This window comes from Scyliorhinus torazame, chromosome 31 (genome assembly GCF_047496885.1).
Source record: "Scyliorhinus torazame isolate Kashiwa2021f chromosome 31, sScyTor2.1, whole genome shotgun sequence".
Lineage (NCBI taxonomy): Eukaryota > Metazoa > Chordata > Chondrichthyes > Carcharhiniformes > Scyliorhinidae > Scyliorhinus > Scyliorhinus torazame.
The window spans coordinates 3283980-3310585 of NC_092737.1; the positions used below are offsets into that span (position 1 = coordinate 3283980).

The 26606-nt window shown below is 50.5% G+C and overlaps 2 protein-coding genes across 3 annotated transcripts in view; one reads left to right on the top strand and one right to left on the bottom strand.

Moving 5' to 3' along the window:
* Positions 1 to 23619, top strand: part of LOC140404616 (E3 ubiquitin-protein ligase RNF167-like) — a 148434-nt gene extending 124815 nt beyond the window's left edge. For both annotated transcript variants that reach the window (XM_072493220.1, XM_072493219.1), the window contains one exon: positions 23197 to 23619. In XM_072493220.1, coding sequence (XP_072349321.1) covers positions 23197 to 23224 — 28 coding nt within the window. In that variant the 3' untranslated portion in view covers positions 23225 to 23619. The remainder of the gene's footprint in view (positions 1 to 23196) is intronic.
* The window catches only part of LOC140404617 (profilin-1-like), a 35638-nt gene continuing 26798 nt past the window's right edge, over positions 17767 to 26606 (bottom strand). The window contains exon 3 of the mRNA XM_072493221.1: positions 17767 to 18026. Coding sequence (XP_072349322.1) covers positions 17929 to 18026 — 98 coding nt within the window. The 3' untranslated portion in view covers positions 17767 to 17928. The remainder of the gene's footprint in view (positions 18027 to 26606) is intronic.

The window sequence follows — 26606 nt, forward strand, 5'->3', positions numbered from 1 at the left end:
GTCAGCCTGTCGTCCCGTTGCAAATGTACACACCCGGGTCAGTGTGTCCTCCCATTGAACATTTACACACCCGGATCAGCGTGTCCTCCCATTGCAAATTAACACACCCGTGTCAGCGTGTCCTCCCATTGAACATTTACACACGCAGGTCGGCGTGACATCCCATTGCAAATTTACACACCCGGTTCAGCGTTTGCTCCCATTGAACATTTACACACCCGTGTCAGCGACTCCTTCCATTGAACATTTACACACCCGGGTCAGTATATGCTCCCATTGAACATTTGCACACCCAGGTCAGCGGTCCTCCCATTGAACATTTACACACCCGGGTCAGCGTGTCCTCAAATTGAACATTTACACACCCAGGTCACCATGTGCTCTCATTCAACATTTACACACCTGGGTCAGCGTGTCCTCCCATTGAACATTTACACACCCGGGTCAGCGTGACCTTCCATTGAACATTTACACACCCAGGCCAGTGTGTGCTCCCATTGTACATTTACACACCCAGGCCAGTGTGTGCTCCCATTGTCCATTTACACACCCGGGTCAGCGTGTGCTCCCATTGAACATTTGCACACCCAGGTCAGCGGTCCTCCCATTTAACATTTACACACCCGGGTCAGCGTGTCCTCAAATTGAACATTTACACACCCAGGTCAGCATGTCCTCTCATTGAACATTTACACACCCGGGTCAGCGTGTCCTCCCATTGAACATTTGCACACCCAGGTCAGCGTTTCCTCCCATTGAACATTTACACACCCAGGACAGCCTGTCGTCCCATTGCAAATGTACACACCCAGGTCAGCGTGTCCTCTCATTGACCAATTACACACACAGGTCAGCGTGTGCTCCCATTGAACATTTACACACCCGGGTCAGCGTGTCCTCCCATTGAACATTTACACACCCGGGTCAGCGTGCCCTCCCATTGAACATTTACACACCCAGGTCTGCGTGTCCTCCCATTGCAAATTTGCACACCCGGGTCAGCGTGTCCACCCATTGAACATTTACACACCCAGGTCAGCGTGTCCTCCCATTGGACATTTACACACCTGGGTCAGCGTGTCCTCCCATTGAACATTTACACACCCGGGTCAGCGTGTCCTCCCATTGAACATTTACACACCCAGGTCAGCGTGACATCCCATTGCAAATTTACACACCCGGTTCAGCGTTTGCTCCCATTGAACATTTACACACTCAGGTCAGCATGTGCTCCCATTGAACATTTACACACCCAGGTCAGCGTGACCTCCCATTGAACATTTACACACCCGTGTCAGCGTCTCCTCCCATTGAACATTTACACATCCGGCACCCGGGGCAGCGTGTGCTCCCATTGAACATTTACACACCCAAGCCAGTGTGTGCTCCCATTGAACATTTACACACCCGGGTCAGCGTGTCCTCAAATTGAACATTTACACACCCAGGTCAGCATGTGCTCTCATTCAACATCTACACACCCGGGTCAGCGTGTCCTCCCATTGAACATTTACACACCCGGGTCAGCGTGACCTCCCATTGACCATTTACACACCCAGGTCAGCGTGTCCTCCCATTGACCATTTACACACCCAGGTCAGCGTGTCCTCCCATTGAACATTTACACACCCAGGTCAGCGTGTCCTCCCATTGAACATTTACACACCCGGGTCAGCGTGTGCTCTCATTCAACATTTACACACCCGGGTCAGGGTGTCCTCCGATTGCACATTTACACACCCAGGTCAGCGTGTCCTCCCATTGCAAATTTACACACCCGGGTCAGCGTGTCCTCTCATTGACCATTTACACACCCAGGTCAGCGTGTCCTCCCATTGAACATTTACACACCCAGGTCAGCATGTGCTCCCATTGAACATTTACACACCCGGGTCAGCGTGTCCTCCCATTGAACATTTACACACCCAGGTCAGCATGTGCTCCCATTCAACATTTACATACCCGGGTCAGCGTGTCCCATTGCAAATTTACACACCCGGGTCAGCGTGTCCTCTCATTGACCAATTACACAGCCAGGTCAGCGTGTGCTCCTATTGAACACTTACACGCCCGGGCCAGCGTGTCCTCCCATTGAACATTTACACACCCGGGTCAGTGTGTCCTCCCATTGAACATTTACACACCCGGGTCAGCGTGTCCTCCCATTGAACATTTACACACCCAGGTCAGCGTGACATCCCATTGCAAATTTACACACCCGGTTCAGCGTTTGCTCCCATTGAACATTTACACACCCGTGTCAGCGACTCCTTCCATTGAACATTTACACACCCGGGTCAGCGGTCCTCCCATTGAACATTTACACACCCGGGTCAGCGTGTCCTCAAATTTACATTTACACACCCAGGTCACCATGTGCTCTCATTCAACATTTACACACCCGGGTCAGCGTGTCCTCCCATTGAGCATTTACACACCCGGGTCAGCGTGACCTCCCATTGAACATTTACACACCCAGGCCAGTGTGTGCTCCCATTGTACATTTACACACCCAGGCCAGTGTGTGCTCCCATTGTACATTTACACACCCGGGTCAGCGTGTGCTCCCATTGAACATTTGCACACCCAGGTCAGCGGTCCTCCCATTGAACATTTACACACCCGGGTCAGCGTGTCCTCAAATTGAACATTTACACACCCAGGTCAGCATGTGCTCTCATTCAACATTTACACACCCAGGTCAGCATGTGCTCTCATTCAACATTTACACACCCGGGTCAGCGTGTCCTCCCATTGAACATTTACACACCCGGGTCAGCGTGTGCTCCCATTGCAAATTTACACACCCGGGGCAGCGTGTCCTCTCATTGACTATTTACACACCCGGGTCAGCGTGTCCTCCCATTGAACATTTACACACCCGGGTCAGCGTGACCTCTCATTCAACATTTACACACCCAGGTCAGCGTGTCCTCCCATTGCAAATTTACACACCCGGGCGAGCGTGTCCTCCCATTGACCATGTACACACCCAGGTCAGCGTGTCCTCCCATTGAACATTTACACACCCGGGCCAGCGTGTCCTCCCATTGACCATTTACACACCCAGGTCAGTGTGTCCTCCCGTTGAACATTTACACACCCGGGTCAGCGTGTCCTCCAATTGAACATTTACACACCCGGGTCAGCGTGTCCTCCCATTGAACATTTACACACCCGGGTCAGCGTGTCCTCCCATTGAACATTTACACACCCAGGTCAGCGTTTCCTCCCATTGAACATTTACACACCCAGGTCAGCCTGTCGTCCCGTTGCAAATGTACACACCCAGGTCAGCGTGTCCTCCCATTGAACATTTACACACCCAGGTCAGCCTGTCGTCCCGTTGCAAATGTACACACCCGGGTCAGTGTGTCCTCCCATTGAACATTTACACACCCGGATCAGCGTGTCCTCCCATTGCAAATTAACACACCCGTGTCAGCGTGTCCTCCCATTGAACATTTACACACGCAGGTCGGCGTGACATCCCATTGCAAATTTACACACCCGGTTCAGCGTTTGCTCCCATTGAACATTTACACACCCGTGTCAGCGACTCCTTCCATTGAACATTTACACACCCGGGTCAGTATATGCTCCCATTGAACATTTGCACACCCAGGTCAGCGGTCCTCCCATTGAACATTTACACACCCGGGTCAGCGTGTCCTCAAATTGAACATTTACACACCCAGGTCACCATGTGCTCTCATTCAACATTTACACACCTGGGTCAGCGTGTCCTCCCATTGAACATTTACACACCCGGGTCAGCGTGACCTTCCATTGAACATTTACACACCCAGGCCAGTGTGTGCTCCCATTGTACATTTACACACCCAGGCCAGTGTGTGCTCCCATTGTCCATTTACACACCCGGGTCAGCGTGTGCTCCCATTGAACATTTGCACACCCAGGTCAGCGGTCCTCCCATTGAACATTTACACACCCGGGTCAGCGTGTCCTCAAATTGAACATTTACACACCCAGGTCAGCGTGTCCTCCAATTGAACATTTACACACCCAGATCAGCGTGTCCTCCCATTGAACATTTGCACACCCAGGTCAGCGTTTCCTCCCATTGAACATTTACACACCCAGGACAGCCTGTCGTCCCATTGCAAATGTACACACCCAGGTCAGCGTGTCCTCTCATTGACCAATTACACACACAGGTCAGCGTGTGCTCCCATTGAACATTTACACACCCGGGTCAGCGTGTCCTCCCATTGAACATTTACACACCCGGGTCAGCGTGCCCTCCCATTGAACATTTACACACCCAGGTCTGCGTGTCCTCCCATTGCAAATTTGCACACCCGGGTCAGCGTGTCCACCCATTGAACATTTACACACCCAGGTCAGCGTGTCCTCCCATTGGACATTTACACACCCAGGTCAGCGTGACATCCCATTGCAAATTTACACACCCGGTTCAGCGTTTGCTCCCATTGAACATTTACACACCCGGGTCAGTGTGTGCTCCCATTGAACATTTACACACCCAGGTCAGCGTGTCCTCCCATTGAACATTTTTAAAAAATATATATATTTTATTCATGTTTTTTGGCCAAACATAACAATACGTAGTGTTTCTTTTACACAACAATAAAGCAATATAAATAACAGTGGCCAGTTTTAAACAAATAAATAAGTAATATATAAACAAAAAACAAAACTAAATGGCAACTGCCTTGTCCAAAATAAATACTCTCCAAAATTACAATCCAACAATCCAATATACAATTACATATACCAAATACCTATACATATACAATAACATCCCTGAGAGTCCGTCCGATTCCATCCCCCCCTCCCCCCCGGGTTGGTGCTGTTATCTACTTCTTTTCCATTCCTTCTATCTTTCTGTGAGGTAGTCGACGAACGGTTGCCACCGCCTGGTGAACCCCTGAGCCGAACCCCTTAACACAAACTTAATCCGTTCTAACTTTATGAACCCTGCCATATCGTTTATCCAGGCCTCCGCACCCGGGGGTTTGGCTTCCTTCCACATTAACAATATCCTGCGCCGGGCTACAAGGGACGCAAAGGCCAACACGTCAGCCTCTCTCGCCTCCTGCACTCCCGGCTCTTCTGCAACCCCAAATATAGCCAACCCCCAGCTTGGTTCGACCCGGACCCCCACCACCTTCGAAAGCACCTTTGCCACCCCCACCCAGAACCCCTGTAGTGCCGGGCATGACCAGAACGTGTGGGTGTGATTCGCTGGGCCTCTCGAGCATCTCCCACACCTATCCTCTACCCCCAAAAATTTACTAAGCCGTGCTCCAGTCATATGCGCCCTATGTAGCACCTTAAATTGTATCAGGCTTAGCCTGGCACACGAGGACGATGAGTTTACCCTACGTAGGGCATCAGCCCACAGCCCCTCCTCAATCTCCTCCCCCAGTTCTTCTTCCCATTTCCCTTTCAGCTCATCTACCATGATCTCCCCCTCGTCCCTCATTTCCCTGTATATGTCCGCTACCTTACCGTCCCCCACCCATGTCTCTGAGATCACTCTATCCTGCACTTCCTGCGTCGGGAGCTGCGGGAATTCCCTCACCTGTTGCCTTGCAAAAGCCCTCAATTGCATATACCGAAATGCATTCCCTTGGGGCAACCCATATTTCTCCGTCAGCGCTCCCAGACTCGCAAACGTCCCATCTACAAATAGATCTCTTAATTGTACTACCCCAGCTCTTTGCCATGCTCCAAATCCCCCATCCATTCCCCCCGGAACGAACCTATGATTGTTTCTTATCGGGGACCGCACCGAAGCTCCCGTCCCTCCCCTATGCCGTCTCCACTGCCCCCAAATTTTCAATGTAGCCACCACCACCGGGCTTGTGGTGTATTTCTTTGGTGAGAACGGCAACGGCGCCGTCACCATTGCTTGCAGGCTAGTCCCCCTACAGGACGCCCCCCGTCACCTCGGCTCACACTGTGCGAGGCCCCTTCCTTCCTGCTTCCCTGTTCCCGCCATGATTACCATAGCGCGGGAACAAAGCCCGCGTTTCCCCTTTTGGCCCCGCCCCCAATGGCCGGCGCCCTCAGCTCCTCATCCTCCCTCACCCGGGTCAGCGTGACCTCCCATTGACCATTTACACACCCGGGTCAGCGCGAACCTCCCATTGAACGTTTACACACTCAGGTCAGCGTGTGCTCCCATTGAACATTTACACACCCGGGTCAGCGTGACCTCCCATTGACCATTTACACACCCGGGTCAGCGTGACCTCCCATTGACCATTTACACACCCGGGTCAGCGTGACCTCCCATTGACCATTTACACACCCAGGTCAACGTGACCTCCCATTGAACGTTTACACACTCAGGTCAGCGTGACCTCCAATTGAACATTTACACACCCGGGTCAGCGTGTGCTCCCATTGAACATTTACACACCAAAGTCAGCGTGTCCTCCCATTGAACATTTACACACCCGGGTCAGTGTGTGCTCCCAGTGAACATTTACACACCCAGGTCAGCGTGTCCTGCCATTGAACATTTACACACCCGGGTCAGCGTTTCCTCCCATTGAACATTTACACACTCGGGTCAGCGTGTCGTCCCATTGCAAATTTACACACCCGGGTCAGCGTGTCCTCTCATTGACCATTTACACACCCAGGTCAGCGTGTCCTCCCATGGAACATTTACACACCCTGGTCAGCGTGTCCTCCCATTGCAAATTTACACACCCGGGTCAGCGTGTCCTCCCATTGAACATTTACACACTCAGGTCAGCGTGTGCTCCCATTGAACATTTACACACCCGTGTCAGCGACTCCTTCCATTGAACATTTACACACCCTGGTCGGCGTGACATCCCATTGCAAAGTTACACACCCGGTTCAGCGTTTGCTCCCATTGAACATTTACACACACAGGTCAGCATGTGCTCCCATTGAACATTTATACACCCGTGTCAGCGACTCCTTCCATTGAACTTTTACACACCCAGGTCAGCGTCTCCTCCCATTGAACATTTACATACCCGGCATCCGGGGCAGCGTGAGCTCCCATTGAACATTTACACACCCAGGCCAGTGTGTGCTCCCATTCAACATGTACACACTCAGGCCTGCGTGTCTTCCCATTGACCATTTACACACCCGGGTCAGCGTCTTCTCCCATTGAACATTTACACACCCGGGTCAGCGTGCCCTCCCATTGAACATTTACACACCCAGGTCTGCGTGTCCTCCCATTGCAAATTTACACACCCGGGTCAGCGTTTGCTCCCATTGAACATTTACACACTCAGGTCAGCGTGTGCTGCCATTGAACACTTACGCACACGGATCAGCATGTGCTCCCATTGAACATTTACACACCCAGGTCAGCGTGTCCTCCCATTGCAAATTTACACACCCGGGTCAGCGTGTCCTCTCATTGACCATTTACACATACAGGTCAGTGTGTCCTCCCATTGAACATTTACACACCCGGGTCAGCGTGTCCTCCCATTGAACATTTACACACCCGGGTCAGCGTGTCCTCCCATTGAACATTTACACACCCGGGTCAGCGTGTCCTCCCATTGAACATTTACACACCCAGGTCAGCGTGACATCCCATTGCAAATTTACACACCCGGGTCAGCCTGTCCTCCCATTGAACATTTACACACCCAGGTCAGCGTGACATCCCATTGCAAATTTACACACCCGGTTCAGCGTTTGCTCCCATTGAACATTTACACACTCAGGTCAGCGTGTGCTCCCATTGAACATTTACGCACACGGATCAGCGTGTCCTCCCATTGAACATTTACACACCCAGGTCAGCGTGTCCTCCCATTGAACATTTACACACCCGGGTCAGCCTGTCCTCCCATTGAACATTTACACACCCGGGTCAGCGTGTCCTCCCATTGAACATTTACACACCCGGGTCAGCCTGTCCTCCCATTGAACATTTACACACCCAGGTCAGCGTGACATCCCATTGCAAATTTACACACCCGGTTCAGCGTTTGCTCCCATTGAACATTTGCACACCCAGGTCAGCGTGTCCGCCCATTGAACATTTACACATCCGGCACCCGGGGCAGCGTGTGCTCCCATTGAACATTTACACACCCAAGCCAGTGTGTGCTCCCATTGAACATTTACACACCCGGGTCAGTGTGTGCTCCCATTGAACATTTACATGCCCGGGTCAGCGTCTCCTCCCATTGAACATTTACACACACGGGTCAGCGTGTCCTCCCATTGAACATTTACACACCCAGGTCAGCGTGTCCTCCCATTGCAGATTTACACACCCAGGTCAGCGTGTCCTCCCATTGAACATTTACACACCCAGGTCAGCGTGTGCTTCCATTCAACATGTACACACTCAGGTCAGCCTGTCCTCCCATTGAACATTTACACACCCGGGTCAGCGTGTCCTCCCATTGAACATTTACACACCCGGGTCAGCGTGTCCTCCCATTAAACATTTACACACCCGGGTCAGCGTGTGCTCCCATTGAACATTTACACACCCGGGTCAGCGTGTCCTCCCATTGAACATTTACACACCCGGGTCCGCGTGCCCTCCCATTGAACATTTACACACCCAGGTCTGCGTGTTCTCCCATTGCAAATTTGCACACCCGGGTCAGCGTGTCCTCCCATTGAACATTTACACACCCAGGTCTGCGTGTTCTCCCATTGCAAATTTGCACACCCGGGTCAGCGTGTCCTCCCATTGAACATTTACACACCCGGGTCAGCCTGTCCTCCCATTGAACATTTACACACCCAGGTCCGCGTGACATCCCATTGCAAATTTACACACCCGGGTCAGCCTGTCCTCCCATTGAACATGTACACACCCAGGTCACGTGACATCCCATTGCAAATTTACACACCCGGTTCAGCGTTTGCTCCCATTGAACATTTACACACTCAGGTCAGCGTGTGCTCCCATTGAACATTTACGCACACGGATCAGCATGTGCTCCCATTGAACATTTACACACCCAGGTCAGCGTGACCTCCCATTGAACATTTACACACCCGTGTCAGCGTCTCCTCCCATTGAACATTTACACACCCAGGTCAGCGTGTCCTCCCATTGAACATTTACACACCCGGGTCAGTGTGTGCTCCCATTGAACATTTACACACACGGGTCAGCGTGTCCTCCCATTGAATATTTACACACCCAGGTCAGCGTGTCCTCCCATTGAACATTTACACACACGGGTCAGCGTGCCCTCCCATTGAACATTTACACACCCAGGTCAGCGTGCCCTCCCATTGAACATTTACACACCCGGGTCAGCGTGTCCTCCCATTGAACATTTACACACCCAGGTCAGCGTGCCCTCCCATTGAACATTTACACACCCGGGTCAGCGTGTCCTCCCATTGAACATTTACACACCCAGGTCAGCGTGTGCTCCCATTGAACATTTACACACCCAGGTCAGCGTGACCTCCCATTGAACATTTACACACCTGGGTCAGCGTGTCCTCCCATTGAACATTTACACACCCAGGTCAGCGTGACCTCCCATTGAACATTTACACACCCAGGTCAGCGTGTCCTCCCATTGACCATTTACACACCCGGGTCAGCGAGTCCTCCCATTGAACATTTACACACCCAGGTCAGCGTGTCCTCCCATTGACCATTTACACACCCGGGTCAGCATGTCCTCCCATTGAACATTTACACACCCGGGTCAGCGTGTGCTCCCATTGAACATTTACACACCCAGGTCAGCGTTTCCTCACATTGAACATTTACACACCCAGGTCAGCGTGTCCTCCCATTGACCATTTACACACCCGGGTCAGCATGTCCTCCCATTGACCATTTACACACCCGGGTCAGCATGTCCTCCCATTGAACATTTACACACCCGGGTCAGCGTGTGCTCCCATTGAACATTTACACACCCAGGTCAGCGTGTCCTCCCATTGAACATTTACACACCCAGGTCAGCGTGTCCTCCCATTGACCATTTACACACCCGGGTCAGCATGTCCTCCCATTGAACATTTACACACCCGGGTCAGCATGTCCTCCCATTGAACATTTACACACCCGGGTCAGCGTGTGCTCCCATTGAACATTTACACACCCGGGTCAGCGTGTCCTCCCATTGAACATTTACACACCCGGGTCAGCGTGTCCTCCCATTGAACATTTACACACCCAGGTCAGTGTGTCCTCCCATTGAACATTTACACACCCGGGTCAGCGTGACCTCCCATTGACCATTTACACACCCGGGTCAGCGTGACCTCCCATTGAACATTTACACACCCAGGTCAGCGTGTCCTCCCATTGAACATTTACACACCCGGGTCAGCGTGCCCTCCCATTGAACATTTACACACCCGGGTCAGTGTGACCTCCCATTGAGCATTTACACACCCAGGTCAGCGTGCCCTCCCATTGGACATTTACACACCCGGGTCAGTGTGACCTCCCATTGAACATTTACACACCCAGGTCAGCGTGACCTCCCATTGAACATTTACACACCCAGGTCAGCGTGTGCTCCCATTGAACATTTACACACCCAGGTCAGCGTGTCCTCCCATTGAACATTTACACACCCGGGTCAGCGTGCCCTCCCATTGAACATTTACACACCCGGGTCAGCGTGTCCTCCCATTGAACATTTACACACCCGGGTCAGTGTGACCTCCCATTGAGCATTTACACACCCGGGTCATCGTGTCCTCACATTGACCATTTACACACCCAGGTCAGCGTGACCTCACATTGAACATTTGCACACCCCGGTCAGCGTGACCTCACATTGAACATTTACACACCCAGGTCAGCGTGTCCTCCCATTGAACATTTACACACCCAGGTCAGCGTGTCCTCCCATTGAACATTTACACACCCAGGTCAGCGTGTCCTCGCATTGAACATTTACACACCCAGGTCAGCGTGTCCTCCCATTGAACATTTACACACCCGGGTCAGCGTGTCCTCACATTGACCATTTACACACCCAGGTCAGCGTGACCTCACATTGAACATTTACACACCCCGGTCAGCGTGACCTCCCATTGAACATTTACACACCCAGGTCAGCGTGTCCTCCCATTGAACATTTACACACCCAGGTCAGCATGTCCTCCCTTTGAACATTTACACACACCGGTCAGCGTGACCTCCCATTGAACATTTACACACCCGGGTCAGCGTGTCCTCACATTGACCATTTACACACCCAGGTCAGCGTGACCTCACATTGAACATTTACACACCCCGGTCAGCGTGACCTCCCATTGATCATTTACACACCCAGGTCAGCGTGTCCTCCTATTGAACATTTACACACCCAGGTCAGCGTGTCCTCCCATTGATCATTTACACACCCAGGTCAGCGTGTCCTCCCATTGAACATTTACACACCCAGGTCAGTGTGTCCTCCCATTGAACATTTACACACCCCGGTCAGCGTGACCTCCCATTGAACATTTACACACCCGGGTCAGCGTGACCTCCCATTGAACATTGACACACCCAGGTCAGCGTGCCCTCCCATTGCAGATTTACACACCCAGGTCAGCGTGTCCTCCCATTGAACATTTACACACCCGGGTCACCGTGTCCTCACATTGACCATTTACACACCCGGGTCAGCGTGTCCTCCCATGAACATTTACACACCCAGGTCAGCGTGACCTCCCATTGAACATTTACACACCCCGGTCAGCGTGACCTCCCATTGAACATTTACACACCCGGGTCAGCGTGACCTCCCATTGAACATTTACACACCCAGGTCAGCGTGTGCTCCCATTGAACATTTACACACCCAGGTCAGCGTGTCCTCCCATTGAACATTTACACACCCGGGTCAGCGTGACCTCCCATTGAACATTTACACACCCGGGTCAGCGTGTCCTCTCATTGAACATTTACACACTCAGGTCAGCGTGTGCTCCCATTGAACATTTACACACCCGGGTCAGCGACTCCTTCCATTGAACATTTACACACCCAGGTCAGCGTGTCCTCCCATTGCACATTTACACACCCAAGTCAGCGTGGGCTCCCATTGAACATTTACACACCCTGGTCAGCGTGTCCTCCCATTGAACATTTACACACCCAGTTCAGCGTGTCCTCCCATTGAACATTTACACACCCAGGTCAGTGTGTCCTCCCATTGAACATTTACACACCCAGGTCAGCGTGTCCTCCCATTGAACATTTACACACCCGGGTCAGCGTGTCCTCCCATTGAACATTTACACACCCGGGTCAGCGTGACCTCCCATTGAACATTTACACACCGGGTCAGCGTGTCCTCCCATTGAACATTTACACACCCGGGTCAGCGTGTCCTCCCATTGAACATTTACACACCCAGGTCAGCGTGTCCTCCCATTGAACATTTACGCACCCGGGTCAGCGTGTTCTCCCATTGAACATTTACACACCTGGGTCAGCGTGTCCTCCCATTGAACATTTACACACCCTGGTCAGCGTGTCCTCCCATTGAACATTTACACACCCAGGTCAGCGTGTCCTCCCATTGAACATTTACACACCCAGGTCAGCGTGTCCTCCCATTGAACATTTACACTCCCAGGTCAGTGTGTGCTCTCATTGAACATTTACACACCCGGGTCAGTGTGTCCTCCCATTGAACATTTACACACCGGGGTCAGCGTGTGCTCCTATTGAACATTTACACACCGGGTCAGCGTGTGCTCCCATTGAACATTTACACACCCGGGTCAGCGTGTCCTCCCATTGAACATTTACACACCCAGGTCAGCGTGTGCTCCCATTGAACATTTACACTCCCAGGTCAGTGTGTGCTCCTCTTGAACATTTACACACCCGGGTCAGCGTGTCCTCCCATTGAACGTTTACACACCCGGGTCAGCGTGTCCTCCCATTGAACATTTACACACCTGAGTCAGCGTGTGCTCCCATTGAACATTTACACACCCGGGTCAGCGTGTGCTCCCATTGAACATTTACACACATGAGTCAGCGTGTGCTCCCATTGAACATTTACACACCCGGGTCAGCGTGTGCTCCCATTGAACATTTACACACCATGGTCAGCGTGTACTCCCGTTGAACATTTACACACCTGGGTCTGCGTGTCCTCCCATTGAATATTTACACACCCAGGTCAGCGTGTGCTCCTCTTGAACATTTACACACCCGGGTCAGCGTGTCCTCCCATTGAACATTTACACACATGAGTCAGCGTGTGCTCCCATTGAACATTTACACACCCGGGTCAGCGTGTGCTCCCATTGAACATTTACACACCGGGTCAGTTAATCCTCTCACATTTGCACGTCTCTCCTGCTTACACACTATTCAGCCCGTCTGCCTCGCCCACAGTCCCTGGCATGGGGATACCTTTGGGGAACCCTCGATGCAGGAACCCTCCCGACCAAAGGTTGAGGCTGTTGCATTTGCACAATCATCGGTTCCGTTAATTCCGGATGCCCGAGATCCCTGGGCAGGATTCTACGTAGCCCGATGCCGAAATAGTGTCCTTGGATCGGGCAGAGAGCGGGTTTTCGGGACTGTGCCGGTTTGACGCCGGACTGCAGTGCTCCACCCCGTTCAAACTGGCATCATCGTGACACAAGCCGGGCCCCATTCCAACGGCCGGCCCACCGGCGATGAGCCGCCCCCAAAGGCCCGAGTTCCCAAAGGAGGCGGCCACATGTGGTCCCAACCGTGCAGCAACCCGGTGTGATGGCTGTGGACTGTGTCCAGCGGCGCCGCACTCGGCCAGGATCCGTGTCGCTGGATACTCTTTTAGAGCTGGCGTGGCCAGGGGGTTGGCGAGTTGCGGTGGCGAATGGTCAGTGCCATGTTGTATGGCGCGACCGGTGCAGGTCGTCAGCCATGCGCATCCCAGGACCCGGCCATTCTCGGGCCGGTTTTGGCACATGCGGAGAGACTTTCTCTCGGCTCCGGTGCTAGCCCCTCACAGGCACTGGAATCAGGGAGGGTCTCACGCCAATTCTTCGGTTGTGAAGGAGCACACCTGCTCCACTGGCAGCAGCACTTAAGTCTCTCAAATGGAGAATCCTGCCCCCTCTCTTTTGTGGCCTTGTGCTGTCTGCAACACGCTGCTGTGCAGAGGGACCTGGGTGTCCGAGTGCATAAGTCGCAAAAAGTTGGTTTACAGGTGCAACAGGTGATTCAGAAGGATTTTTGTCCTTCATTGCACGAGGGAGGGAGTTTAAGACTCGGGAGGTTATGCTGTTAATGAGGCCACACCTGGAGTAATGTGTTCAGTACCTGAGAAAGGACGTACTGGCACTGGAGGGTGTGCAGAGGAGATTCACTAGGTTAATCCCAGAGTTGAGGGGGTTGGATTACGAGGAGAGGTTGAGTAGACTGGGACTGTACTCGTTGGAATTTAGAAGGATGCAGTGGGATCTTATAAAAACATATAAGATTATGAAGTGAATAGATAGGATAGATGCGGGCAGGTTGTTTTCACTGGCGGGTGAAAGCAGAACTAGGGGGCATAGCCTCAAAATAAGGGGAAGTAGATTTAGGACTGAGTGTAGGGGGAACCTCTTCACCCAAAGGGTTGTGAATCTATGGAATTCCTTGCCCAGTGCAGCAGTTGAGGCTCCTTCATTAAATGTTTTTAAGATAAAGATAGATAGTTTTTTGAAGAATAAAGGGATTAAGGATTATGGTGTTCGGGCCGGAAAGTGGAGCTGAGTCCACAAAAGATCAGCCATGATCTCACTGAATGGTGGAGCAGGTTCGAGGGGCCAGGTGGCCGACTCCTGCTCCTAGTTCTTATGTTCTTGTCTGTAAATCTCAGTCACACCTTCCAGGTTCAGTCAGGCAGTGGTTTAAATCTAGTTTGTGGTCAGGGACATGAGGACAAGATGCAAATGATTAACATTTCAGCTCAGTGATCTTTCACCCCAACATCTGGTTTTTAATAAATGTGTCGATGGGACGTGGGTGTGGCCAGCTGTGTCAGCAGTTATTGCCCTGGAGGGTGTGCCAGGCTGTGCCAGCAGTTATTGCTCTGGAGGGTGTGGCCGGCTGTGTCAGCAGTAATTGCCCTGGAGGGTGTGGCCGGCTGTGTCAGCAGTTATTGCCCTGGAGGGTGTGGCCGGCTGTGCCAGCAGTTATTGCCCTGGAGGGTGTGGCCGGCTGTGTCAGCAGTTATTGCCCTGGAGGGTGTGGCCGGCTGTGTCAGCAGTTATTGCCCTGGAGGGTGTGGCCGGCTGTGTCAGCAGTTATTGCCCTGGAGGGTGTGGCTGGCTGTGTCAGCAGTTATTGCCCTGGAGGGTGTGGCCGGCTGTGTCAGCAGTAATTGCCCTGGAGGGTGTGGCCGGCTGTGTCAGCAGTTATTGCCCTGGAGGGTGTGGCCGGCTGTGTCAGCAGTTATTGCCCTGGAGGGTGTGCCAGGCTGTGTCAGCAGTTATTGCCCTGGAGGGTGTGGCCGGCTGTGTCAGCAGTTATTGCCCTGGAGGGTGTGGCCGGCTGTGCCAGCATTTCTTGCCCTGGAGGGTGTGCCAGGCTGTGCCAGCAGTTATTGCCCTGGAGGGTGTGGCCGGCTGTGCCAGCAGTTATTGCCCTGGAGGGTGTGGCCGGCTGTGCCAGCAGTTATTGCCCTGGAGGGTGTGGCCGGCTGTGTCAGCAGTTATTGCCCTGGAGGGTGTGGCCGCCTGTGTCAGCAGTTATTGCCCTGGAGGGTGTGGCCGGCTGTGCCAGCAGTTATTGCCCTGGAGGGTGTGGCCGGCTGTGCCAGCAGTTATTGCCCTGGAGGGTGTGGCCAGCTGTGTCAGCAGTTATTGCCCTGGAGGGTGTGCCAGGCTGTGCCAGCAGTTATTGCCCTGGAGGGTGTGGCCGGCTGTGCCAGCATTTCTTGCCCTGGAGAGTGTGCCAGGCTGTGTCAGCAGTTATTGCCCTGGAGGGTGTGGCCGGCTGTGTCAGCAGTTATTGCCCTGGAGGGTGTGCCAGGCTGTGCCAGCAGTTATTGCCCTGGAGGGTGTGGCCGGCTGTGCCAGCATTTCTTGCCCCGGAGGGTGTGGCCGGCTGTGTCAGCAGTTATTGCCCTGGAGGGTGTGCCAGGCTGTATCAGCAGTTATTGCCCTGGAGGGTGTGGCCGGCTGTGCCAGCATTTCTTGCCCTGGAGGGTGTGCCAGGCTGTGTCAGCAGTTATTGCCCTGGAGGGTGTGCCAGGCTGTATCAGCAGTTATTGCCCTGGAGGGTGTGCCAGGCTGTGCCAGCAGTTATTGCCCTGGAGAGTGTGCCAGGCTGTGTCAGCAGTTATTGCCCTGGAGGGTGTGCCAGGCTGTGCCAGCAGTTATTGCCCTGGAGAGTGTGCCAGGCTGTGTCAGCAGTTATTGCCCTGGAGGGTGTGGCCGGCTGTGCCAGCAGTTATTGCCCTGGAGGGTGTGCCAGGCTGTGCCAGCAGTTATTGCCCTGGAGGGTGTGGCCGGCTGTGTCAGCAGTTATTGCCCTGGAGGGTGTGCCAGGCTGTGCCAGCAGTTATTGCCCTGGAGGGTGTGGCCGGCAGTGTCAGCAGTTATTGCCCTGGAGGGTGTGCCAGGCTGTATCAGCAGTTATTGCCCTGGAGGGTGTGGCCGGCTGTGTCAGCAGTTATTGCCCTGGAGGGTGTGGCCGGCTGTGCCAGCAGTTATTGCCCTGGAGGGTGTGGCCGGCTGTGTCAGCAGTTATTGCCCTGGAGGGTGTGGCCGGCTGTGCCAGCAGTTATTGCCCTGGAGGGTGTGGCCGGCTGTGCCAGCAGTTATTGCCCTGGAGGGTGTGGCCGGCTGTGCCAGCAGTTATTGCCCTGGAGGGTGTGCCAGGCTGTGCCAGCAGTTATTGCCCTGGAGGGTGTGGCCGGCTGTGTCAGCAGTTATTGCCCTGGAGGGTGTGGCCGGCTGTGTCAGCAGTTATTGCCCTGGAGGGTGTGCCAGGCTGTGCCAGCATTTCTTGCCCTGGAGGGAGTGCCAGGCTGTGCCAGCAGTTATTGCCCTGGAGGGTGTGCCAGGCTGTGCCAGCATTTCTTGCCCTGGAGGGAGTGCCAGGCTGTGCCAGCAGTTATTGCCCTGGAGGGTGTGCCAGGCTGTGCCAGCATTTCTTGCCCTGGAGGGAGTCTTGAGAGATCAGTTTAAAGTGAACCACATTGCTGAGAGTCACATGTAGGCCAGACCGGGTAAGGACGGCAGATTTCCTTCCCTGAAGGACATTAGTGAACCAGATGGGTTTTTAACAACAATCGACAATGGTTTCATGGTCATCGTTAGACTTTTAATTCCTGATTTTTATTAAAATTCAAATTTCCCCATCTGCAGTGGCAGGATTCGAACCCGGGATCGCAGAGCATTACTCTGGGTCTTGCTTACTAGTCCAGTGACAATACCGCTTGGCCTCCGTCTCCCCTTATTGTGTGGGGACAACTCACACTCAGTTACCATTGGACCAAAGCAATCGTTTAGACGGTTTGTCAAAGGTTTATTGACTCGAGATTTAAAAAAAAAAATTTAAGAGTACCCAATTCGTTTTTTTTCCAATTAAGGGGCAGCTTAGCGCGGCCAATCCACCTAACTTGCACATTTTTGGGTTGTGGGGCGAAACCCACGCAGACACGGGGAGAATGTGCAAACTCCACACGGACAGTGACCCAGAGCCGGGATCGAACCTGGGACCTCAGAGCCGTGAGGCCGCAGTGCTAACCACTGCGCCACCGTGCTGCCCTATTGACTCGAGATTTGACCATCAGACAGTAACACTGGATATTAAAACAGGAAAAGGGACACAACAGGATGTAGATTTTGTATTTTTAATGTCACCACAAGTTAGTTAATGGTACAAAAATGGGTCATTGCAGTGGGAATTGTGTAAGGATATACATCGCAGCATCTTCAGTCTCCCTGTCGCAATAGTGAGGCAGCAACATCCAGCTCACTGCCCAAGTGGAGGCATCACCATCAGTAACCACTGTCTTTTAAGAAAGTAATCGTCGGTATTACATCCAGCAATTTCTGTATCGTTATGTCCGCGGCTTTAGCCTCCACGATAGTTACCGCTGAAGGACAAAGAACAAGATTAGGATGAACACAAAGCTGTTACTCTCTGTATGACGCAAACAAGACAAATTCCCACTGGGGGGGGGGGGGGGGGGGGGATTCTCATACAAATTCCCACACAAATTCCCGTACCAGCCTCCCCGAACAGGCGCCGGAATGTGGCGACTAGGGGCTTTTCACAGTAACTTCATTTTTTGAAGCCTACTTGTGACAATAAGCGATTTTCATTTCATTTCATTTCACTTCTCCGAGGGACAGAGAACATAACCTCAGGTCTAAAACTGTTCCGAGTTCCACATTTCCACCAAACACTGAAGAGCAGTTTCCCGAATTGAGGAAATTTCCTCGCGAGAATCTAGAATTCAGAGTTAGTGTGTAAAAATAAACAGTCACCAACTTGGGAAGGGTCGTGTGTCTCAAACTCTCTTCCTCACAAAGGCAGTGGAAGTAAGAGTGTTTGAATATTATTCAGGCGGAGGTAGATAGATTCTCGGTAAGCAAGGGGGTGAAAGATCAGCAGGGGTCGGCAGGATTGCAGATTAGTTAAATGGCGGAGCAGTTGCAGAGCAAAGTGTCTCCAGCTCCGAATTTGTACATGGGTGCATGCTTGTGTACATATATGCAGGAGTGTTTATATGTTCAAACAGCCCAAGGTTTCGGCTTCTGTTCCATCTAATAATAATCATCAAGTGTGCCTCCCACTTCCAGGCCAGGTGTGCCTTGCCCAAGTCAGGATCTTGGTACTGGTGCAGCTTTGCAATGCTGGTTGCAGCTGCTCTCCTGTTTGGTCGGAGTGACCCGTGGGGTTTGAGAGGGGCGGGGGGTTCTGCCCCTGACCCAGCATCTGGGTCAGGTAATCCATGGGGCTCCTTACCTCGATGTAATCCAGTAGGCCCACTTGTCATGTGAGGGTACCTTTAAGACATGGATGTTTAAGCAATGTACCTTTAAGAAAACAGTGATGTCAGAGAGTAGGTGGGGCTGAGCTCAGGTCAGCCATTTTGCAGTTTTGAAAAGAGCTGGTGTGTGTCTGTGTTTGCAGTGACCTGGGTCTCTGCCATGAAAGATTATCTCTGGATCATTTGGGTGATTTGAAGTAAAGCCTTTAACCTGATGTGATTCTGTTTAAAGGTGTTAAGTCTCTTGGAAGTTTGAAGGAACATTTTAGGGAATTATTTACTGTTGCAATATTTTCTGAGTTATCTTTGAAGTAAGGGGTGTTAAGAGATCCAATGTTTATTTAAGATGTTAAGTTGAGTTCATGGAATAAACATTGATGTGTGTTTAAAAATCCACGTGTCCATAATTGTAATCCCACACCTAGGGAAAGCCGTGCACTCGGAAAGCAACAAATACATTAAAGGGAGAGGTTGGTGGAACTCGATGATACATTTTGGGGTTCTGAAAACGCCTCGCCCATAATAATTGGGGGCTCGTCCGGGATAAAAGTCTTATCTATTGGATTGGCTTTTGTGAACTTAAAGACAATGAAGGATGGTTGCTTTTCCGGTGTGGTATTTTAGTTTAAGTGGGGGAGTGTGTTGTGAACAATGGCTCTTTCAGAGGCTCAAGTTTTTGGGGGTGGAGAATGTCACGCATAGTACTTTCCGGACAGAAACAAAACGAAAAGCAGACTGTTAGCTTTGGCAAAAACATTGCAGTTAACATTACCTGACAAAATGCGAAAAGTTGAGGTAATTATGGCGGTGGTTAAGCATTTAAAGTTGCCTGAGATAGAGTTTGGCTCATTGGAAATGGCAAAAATTCAGTTGCAAATTAAACAAATGGAACACAAGAAAGAATTAAAGCTGCTGGAATACGAGAGTAAGAGGAAAAAGAAAAAGAAAGAGAGAGAGAGAGAGAGAGGAAAAAGAAAAGGAGAGAGAAGAAAGGAGAAAAGAAAGAATAGCCCTAGCAGAACAAAAAGATAAAGAGAGGGAGTTTGAACTTCAGAAAATGGCCATGAAACATGACAATCAGTTAAAATTGGCAGACGTAAAGGGAAACGTACAGTTGGATGATAGTGATGAGGATAGTGAGAAAGAGCGTCATAGTCGAAGGCTTGGTGGGAATCTATTTAAATGTCCAAGCATTGCCAAGGTTTGACGAGAAGGAAGTGGAAGCCTTTTTCATTTCATTTGAGAAGGTAGCTAAACAAATACAATGGTCACAGGACATGTGGGTGTTACTGATTCTGCTGGTATATAGAGCTACATACTGCTGGTACGTAGAGCTAGTGAAGTGTTTGCATCACTACCGGAGGAGGTATCTGGAACGTATGAGGAGGTGAAGAAATCCATCTTAAGTGCACATGAGCTAGTGCCTGATGTTTACAGACAAAGGTTTAGAAATTTAAGGAAAGAATTTGGTCAAACATACATGGAGTTTGAAAGGCTCAGAGTAATTTTGATAGGTGGATAAGGGCTTTGAAAATAGACCAAACGTATGAAGAGAAATTATACTTTGAGGAGTTTAAAAATTCAATTCCTGATGTAGTGAGAACTCATGTGGAAAAACAGAGGGTTAAAACTACAAGATTAGCAGTGGAAATGGCAGATGATTATGAATTAGTTCATAAATCAAAGATTAGTTTCCGACATCATTTTCAGCTGGTGAGGGATAGAAACTGGGGACATGAGAAATACCCAAGTGGTAAAGGTAAAGGTGATCTGCTGGGAGACAATAAAGAGAGTGAAATGAAATGAAAAATGAAAATCGCTTATTGTTACAAGTAGGCTTCAAATGAAGTTACTGTGAAAAGCCCCTAGTCGCCACATTCCGGCACCTGTTCGGGGAGGCTGTTACGGGAATTGAACCATGCTGCTGGCCTGCCTTGGTCTGCTTTCAAAGCCAGCGATTTAGCCCTGTGCTCAACATCCCCTTCACTGTACTTCACATTAAAAAAGAAATCCAGGAGGGTGGAAAAGAAAATGAAAAGTTTCAGATGTTTTCACTGTAATAAACTAGGCCATGTAAAGTCAGTGTTGGTGGTTGAAGAAAAGCACTGGGAAGGCTGATGTAGTAAAACAGGATAAGACAGTGGGATTTGTTAGAGTGGTAAAGGAAAGCCCAAGGGATGCGAAGGAGGTGCAAATTATTGTACAGCCCATTCAAGAAGTAATTGTTAAGAAGGTGCCAGATGTTTTTCAAGAATTTACTTGTGTGGGTAAAGTTTACTCATGTGTATCAGGAGGAGCAGGTAAAGAAGTCACAATTTTAAGAGATACAGGGGCTAATCAATCTTTAATGGTAAGAGATGAGGAATTATGTAGTCTGGAAGAATGTTGGCAGAAAAGGTGGTGATATGTGGAATTCAGGGTGAGATGAGTAGCGTTCCATTATATAAGGCAAGGTTGGAAAGTCCAGTGAAGAGTGGTGAAGTGGTAGCAGGAGTAATAGATCAACTATCTTGTCCAGGAATACAGTTTATCTTAGGTAATGATAAGCTGGATCGCAGGTGGTGATGCCTACTGTGGTTGATAAGCCACTCGAAAATCAGTCAACTGAAGTGTTGAAGGATGAATATCCTGGGTTTTTTCCGGATTGTGTAGTAACAAGGTCGCAAAGTCACAGGTTAAGACAAGAGGAGAAATCAAAGAGTGAAGATGAAGTTGAAGTGCAATTATCAGAAACAATTTTTGATCAGATGGTTGAAAAAGAACAAGAACAGGTGGAGGATGAGGCGGATATTTTTAGTTCAGGAAAATTGGCGGACTTACAACAGAAAGATGCAGAAATAAAACTGATATATCAGAAAGCATATATGGAAGAGGAATCTGAGAGTATACCAGAGTGTTATTACCGTAAAAATGATGCCTTGATGAGAAAATGGAGACCTGTACATATGCAGGCAATGAAAAGTGGGCAGAAGTTCATCAAGTAGTATTGCCGGTAGGGTATAGAAAGGAGGTGCTACGAGTTGCACATGAGGTACCAGTGGGAGGTCATTTGGGAATAAGGAAAACTCAAGCTAAAATCCAGAAACATTTTTATTGGCCTGGACTACATAGAGATGTAGTTAAATTTTGTCAATCATGTCACACATGTCAAGTGATAGGGAAACCTCAAGCAGTGATAAAACCAGCGTCCTTAATACCCATTCCAGCATTTGAGGAACCTTTTACAAGAGTCCTAATTGATTGTGTCGGACCGCTTCCGAAAACAAAAAGTGGGAATCAATACCTTTTAACTAATGGATGTGTACTACCCACAGAAATTCAATCGTATCAAGGAACAAATTTTACTTCAAAGTTATTCAAAGAAGTTATGGATAGCTTAGGAATAAAACAATTTAAATCAACTGCGTACCATCCAGAATCGCAGGGGGCGTTAGAAAGGTGGCATCAGACATTAAAGACAATGTTGAAGGTGTATTGTCAAGAGTATCCAGAGGATAGGGATAAAGGAATCCCATTCTTATTGTTTGCAATTAGGGATGCACCTCATGAGTCTACCAAATTTAGTCCTTTTGAACTAATTTTTGGTCATGAGGTAAGAGGACCACTTAAATTGCTTAAGGAAAAATTGGGAGGTGAGAAATCGGAAATTACACTATTGGATTACGTGTCAAATTTTAGGGAACGATTAAATAGAGCAGGTGAATTGGCTAGACAACATTTGAAAGTTGCACAAAATGTGATGAAACGGGTAGCGGACAAGAAATCCAAAGTTCGTAGTTTTGCCAGCGGGGATAATGTTTTAGTGTTGTTACCAGTGGTAGGGGAGCCTTTAAAAGCTAGGTTTTGTGGACTGTATCAGATTGAAATGAAATTAAGTGAGGTGAATTATGTGGTAAAAACACCAGATAGAAGGAAGACTCACCGAGTGTGTCATGTGAATATGCTTAAAAGGTACTTTGAAAGGGAAGGAGAGAAAAAGGAGGTTTTAATGATTCTAACTCAAAAGTGACAAACCAAATCCAGATGAGTGAATTTGACATACCTCAAATTAAATTGGAAAAGGAGGATGTTCTTTAAAAATTGGGATGAATTGTTAAGTTACCTTCCAGAGGAAAAACAAACTGACCTGAAAGAGTTATTGATATCACATGGGCAAGTTTGTAGAGATAAATTGGTATGTACTAAAATGACTACACATTATGTAGATGTGGGAAATGCTGTTCCAATCAAACAACATCCATATAGACTTAATCCTTTAAAATTGGCACAGGTTAACAGAGAGATTGAGTGTATGCTGAAGAATGGCATAATTGAAGTGGGTTGCAGCCAATGGAGCTCACCCGTAGTGATGGTACCTAAACCAGGCGGTACCCAACGGTTGTACATGGACTATCGAACAGTGATTGCAGTTACAAGAACGGACTCTTATCCTATCCCACCATTGAAGGATTGCATGGAGAAAGTAAGACAATCTGCTTTTATTTCAAACTTCCATACATGGAAAGAACATTTAAACCATCGTATGGAGTTATTCTGTTAAGTAATGGGTTGTCTCATTTATGTTAAGTATCCATCAATTGACACTGATATGTAAAGGGGCTTCAGGTGGCCTCTGTCAGGTGATGTATAGTGAGAGTTTTGTGCAAAGGCTGTTGGAAGGAAATAAATGTTTGTTTGTGAAAAAGGAACAGAACTTTAGACTCTTCATATCACAGCAACTAAAACGTCTCACATCTTCGATCGACTTCAGGTGGCGGGTTTGGTGATGAACCTAGCCGAAAGTGAATTTGGAGAAGCCCAAATCACTTTCCTTCAGGAGTTTCTGATACCCTCAAGACGAAGGGAGGAAATGCGATCTCCTAGCATGAATGAATTTTTTTTTTTTTTTTTTTTTTTTTTTTAAAAACAATTTTATTGAGGTATTTTTTGGCATTACATTACAGACAACAGAAATGTGCAAACATCAATATAAAAACAATACTTCAATCAAACCATACTGCACATGCCCACTCCTCTCCCCTAGACACTACCCGCCTATTTATCCCTCCTACTCTAATCTCCCCCCCCCCCCCCCCCTCAGCCCCGCTGACATTCTCTCCCGCGAAGAAGTCGATGAATTGTTGCCACCTTCGGGCGAATCCCAGTATAGATCCCCTCAAGGCGAACTTACTACTTTTTTCCATACCCAGAAAACTTGACATGTCCGAAAGCCATAGTTCGGTCTTCGGGGGTTGAGTCCCTCCATGCCAGCAGTATCCGCCGCCGGGCTATTAGGGAAGCAGAGGCCAGAAGATCGGCCTCTTTCTCCCCCTGGACTCTCGGGTCTTCCGAAACCCCGAAAATTGCCACCCCTGGACTCATCACCACCCTTGTTTTCAGCACCCGGGACATGACCCCCGCAAATCCCTCCCAGTACCCCCTAAGCTTAGGACATGCCCAAAACATGTGAACGTGGTTCGCTGGTCCTCCCGCACATCTAGCGCACTTGTCCTCTACCCCAAAGAATTTGCTCATCTGAGCCATCGTCATGTGGGCCCGGTGAACGGGGGTGTGCATCCCATCTCCGAAACTCCCTCTTCATTTGTTCCACCACCCTAGTCAAATTTAACTTATGCAACCTGTCCCAGTCTCGTGCCACCTGTAGCCCCAAGTACCGGAAACTTTCCTCCGCTCTAATCGGGGCCCCCAGCCCGTCCACTAGTCCCCTGCCTACTTTTGGGAAGGTTAGTCCATCCAGGAACCTTTTCATCTCCTCCGGCTCTTCCGGGGGCTCTGAAGTGCACAGCTTACTGTAGAAGTCCCGAAATACCTTATTCAGTCCTGCCGGGTCCTCCACTCTGCTCCCCTCCCCATCAACCACTCTACTTATTTCCCTGGCCGCCTCCCTCTTCCCGAGTTGCTGCGCTAGCAATCTGCTGGCCTTCTCCCCATGCTCATACACCACTCCCCTTGCCTTCCTAAGTTGTTCCAAGGCCCTACTCGTGGATAGCACCCCCAGTTCCGCCTGCAGTCTCCATCTCTCCCCGAGTAGTTCCTCCCCCGGGGACCCCGCATGCTCCTCGTCTATCCGGTGCTTTTCCCTAACCAATCTGTCCATTTCTGCTCTGTCCGCCCCGACCCGGTGAGCCAGAATTGAGATCAGCTTGCTCCCCCCACCCCCAACTCCCCATTATCAACTTGCGAGAGTCTAGGTCTGGGATCTTCCCCAGCACTCTTGATAAAGTCAACGTCGTCCCAGTTCGGCGCATACATGTTCACCAGCACCACTCTTCTCCCCTCCAGCTTGCCCCTTACCATAAGGAATCTGCCCCCGCCGTCTGTGACTATGCCCTCCGCCTCAAATTGAACCCGCTTATTGATCATAATTGCTACCCCCCCCCCCCCCCCCCGGACTTAGAATCCAAGTCCGAGTGGAAGACCTGGCTGATCCAGCCCTTCCTTAGCCTAGTCTGGTCAGACACTTCCAGATGAAACAAAATGTCTCCTGCAGCATAATGAAATGAAAATCGCTTATTGTCACAAGTAGGCTTCAAATGAAGTTACTGTGAAAAGCCCCTAGTCGCCACATTCCGGCGCCTGTTCGGGGAGGCTGTTACGGGAATTGAACCCGTGCTGCTGGCCTGCCTTGGTCTGCTTTCAAAGCCAGCGATTTAGCCCTGTGCTAAACAGCCCCTTTTTTACGTCTGCCTTTGGAGCCCGCAAATGCGCGAACACACGTGCCTGGCCCCTTTAGTCCCCTGACATTCCAGGTGATCAGCCTGGTTGGGGGGCACAATCCCCGCCCCGCCGGTCAGCCATAACCTTTCTCGGGCCCGCCCCCGGCCCATGCGCCGCGCCATTCCTGGCTCGCCTCTTGGCCGCCTCCACCCCCGACCTCCTTTCCATTACCTACTTCAGATCCCCCCCACATCAGCAAAATAGCTTCCCCCCCCCCCCGATAACCCCACCCCTGCCATTCACTGGCTGTATTCCCCCCCCCCCCCCCCCCCCCACCTGACTCCCTTGACTAGGCAATCGGCTAGCCCGGTGACTCATCGCTCTGGCGCCCCCTTGTCTCACTCCCATGGTTCCCCCGACCTAGTCTCCCCCCTCCCCAGCACACCATCCCCCACTCCCCAGCACTACACCATCCCCCACTCCGGCCCACTGGAGCAGTCTCACTAAGATGGGAAAGATCAAACAAGATGTAAACATCAAACAGCAACGCGAGGATACCCTCCCCCCACATCCCCCACAGGCAAAAACTGCCCACAAAAAAAATTACACAAGGCACCTTTTAAAGCAGTAAACAGTCGGCCTGCAGTCCAGGCCCAGTAGGCGTCCCTTCCACCAGTAATTCTCAGACCCTAGCTTGCGTCCATGGGTCCTTTTTTCTAGACCAGCCCCTGATCCCTCACAAAGTCCATCGCTTCTTCGGGCTCGGAGAAGTAGTGGCGTTGGCCTTGATGCATAACCCAAAGACGGGCCGGGAAGAGCAGACCAAACTTCGTGCTTTTTGACAAACACCTCCTTAACTTGTTTAAAGGCTGCTCGCCGCCTGGCCACCTCCTGGCTTAGGTCCTGGTAAATGCGAAGGACACTGTTATTCCACGGGGTGCTCTTAGCCCACTGCAGCACTCGCTCCTTTTCCACAAACCTGTGGAACCTGATCACCATCGGACGGGGGGGGGGGGCGCCCCG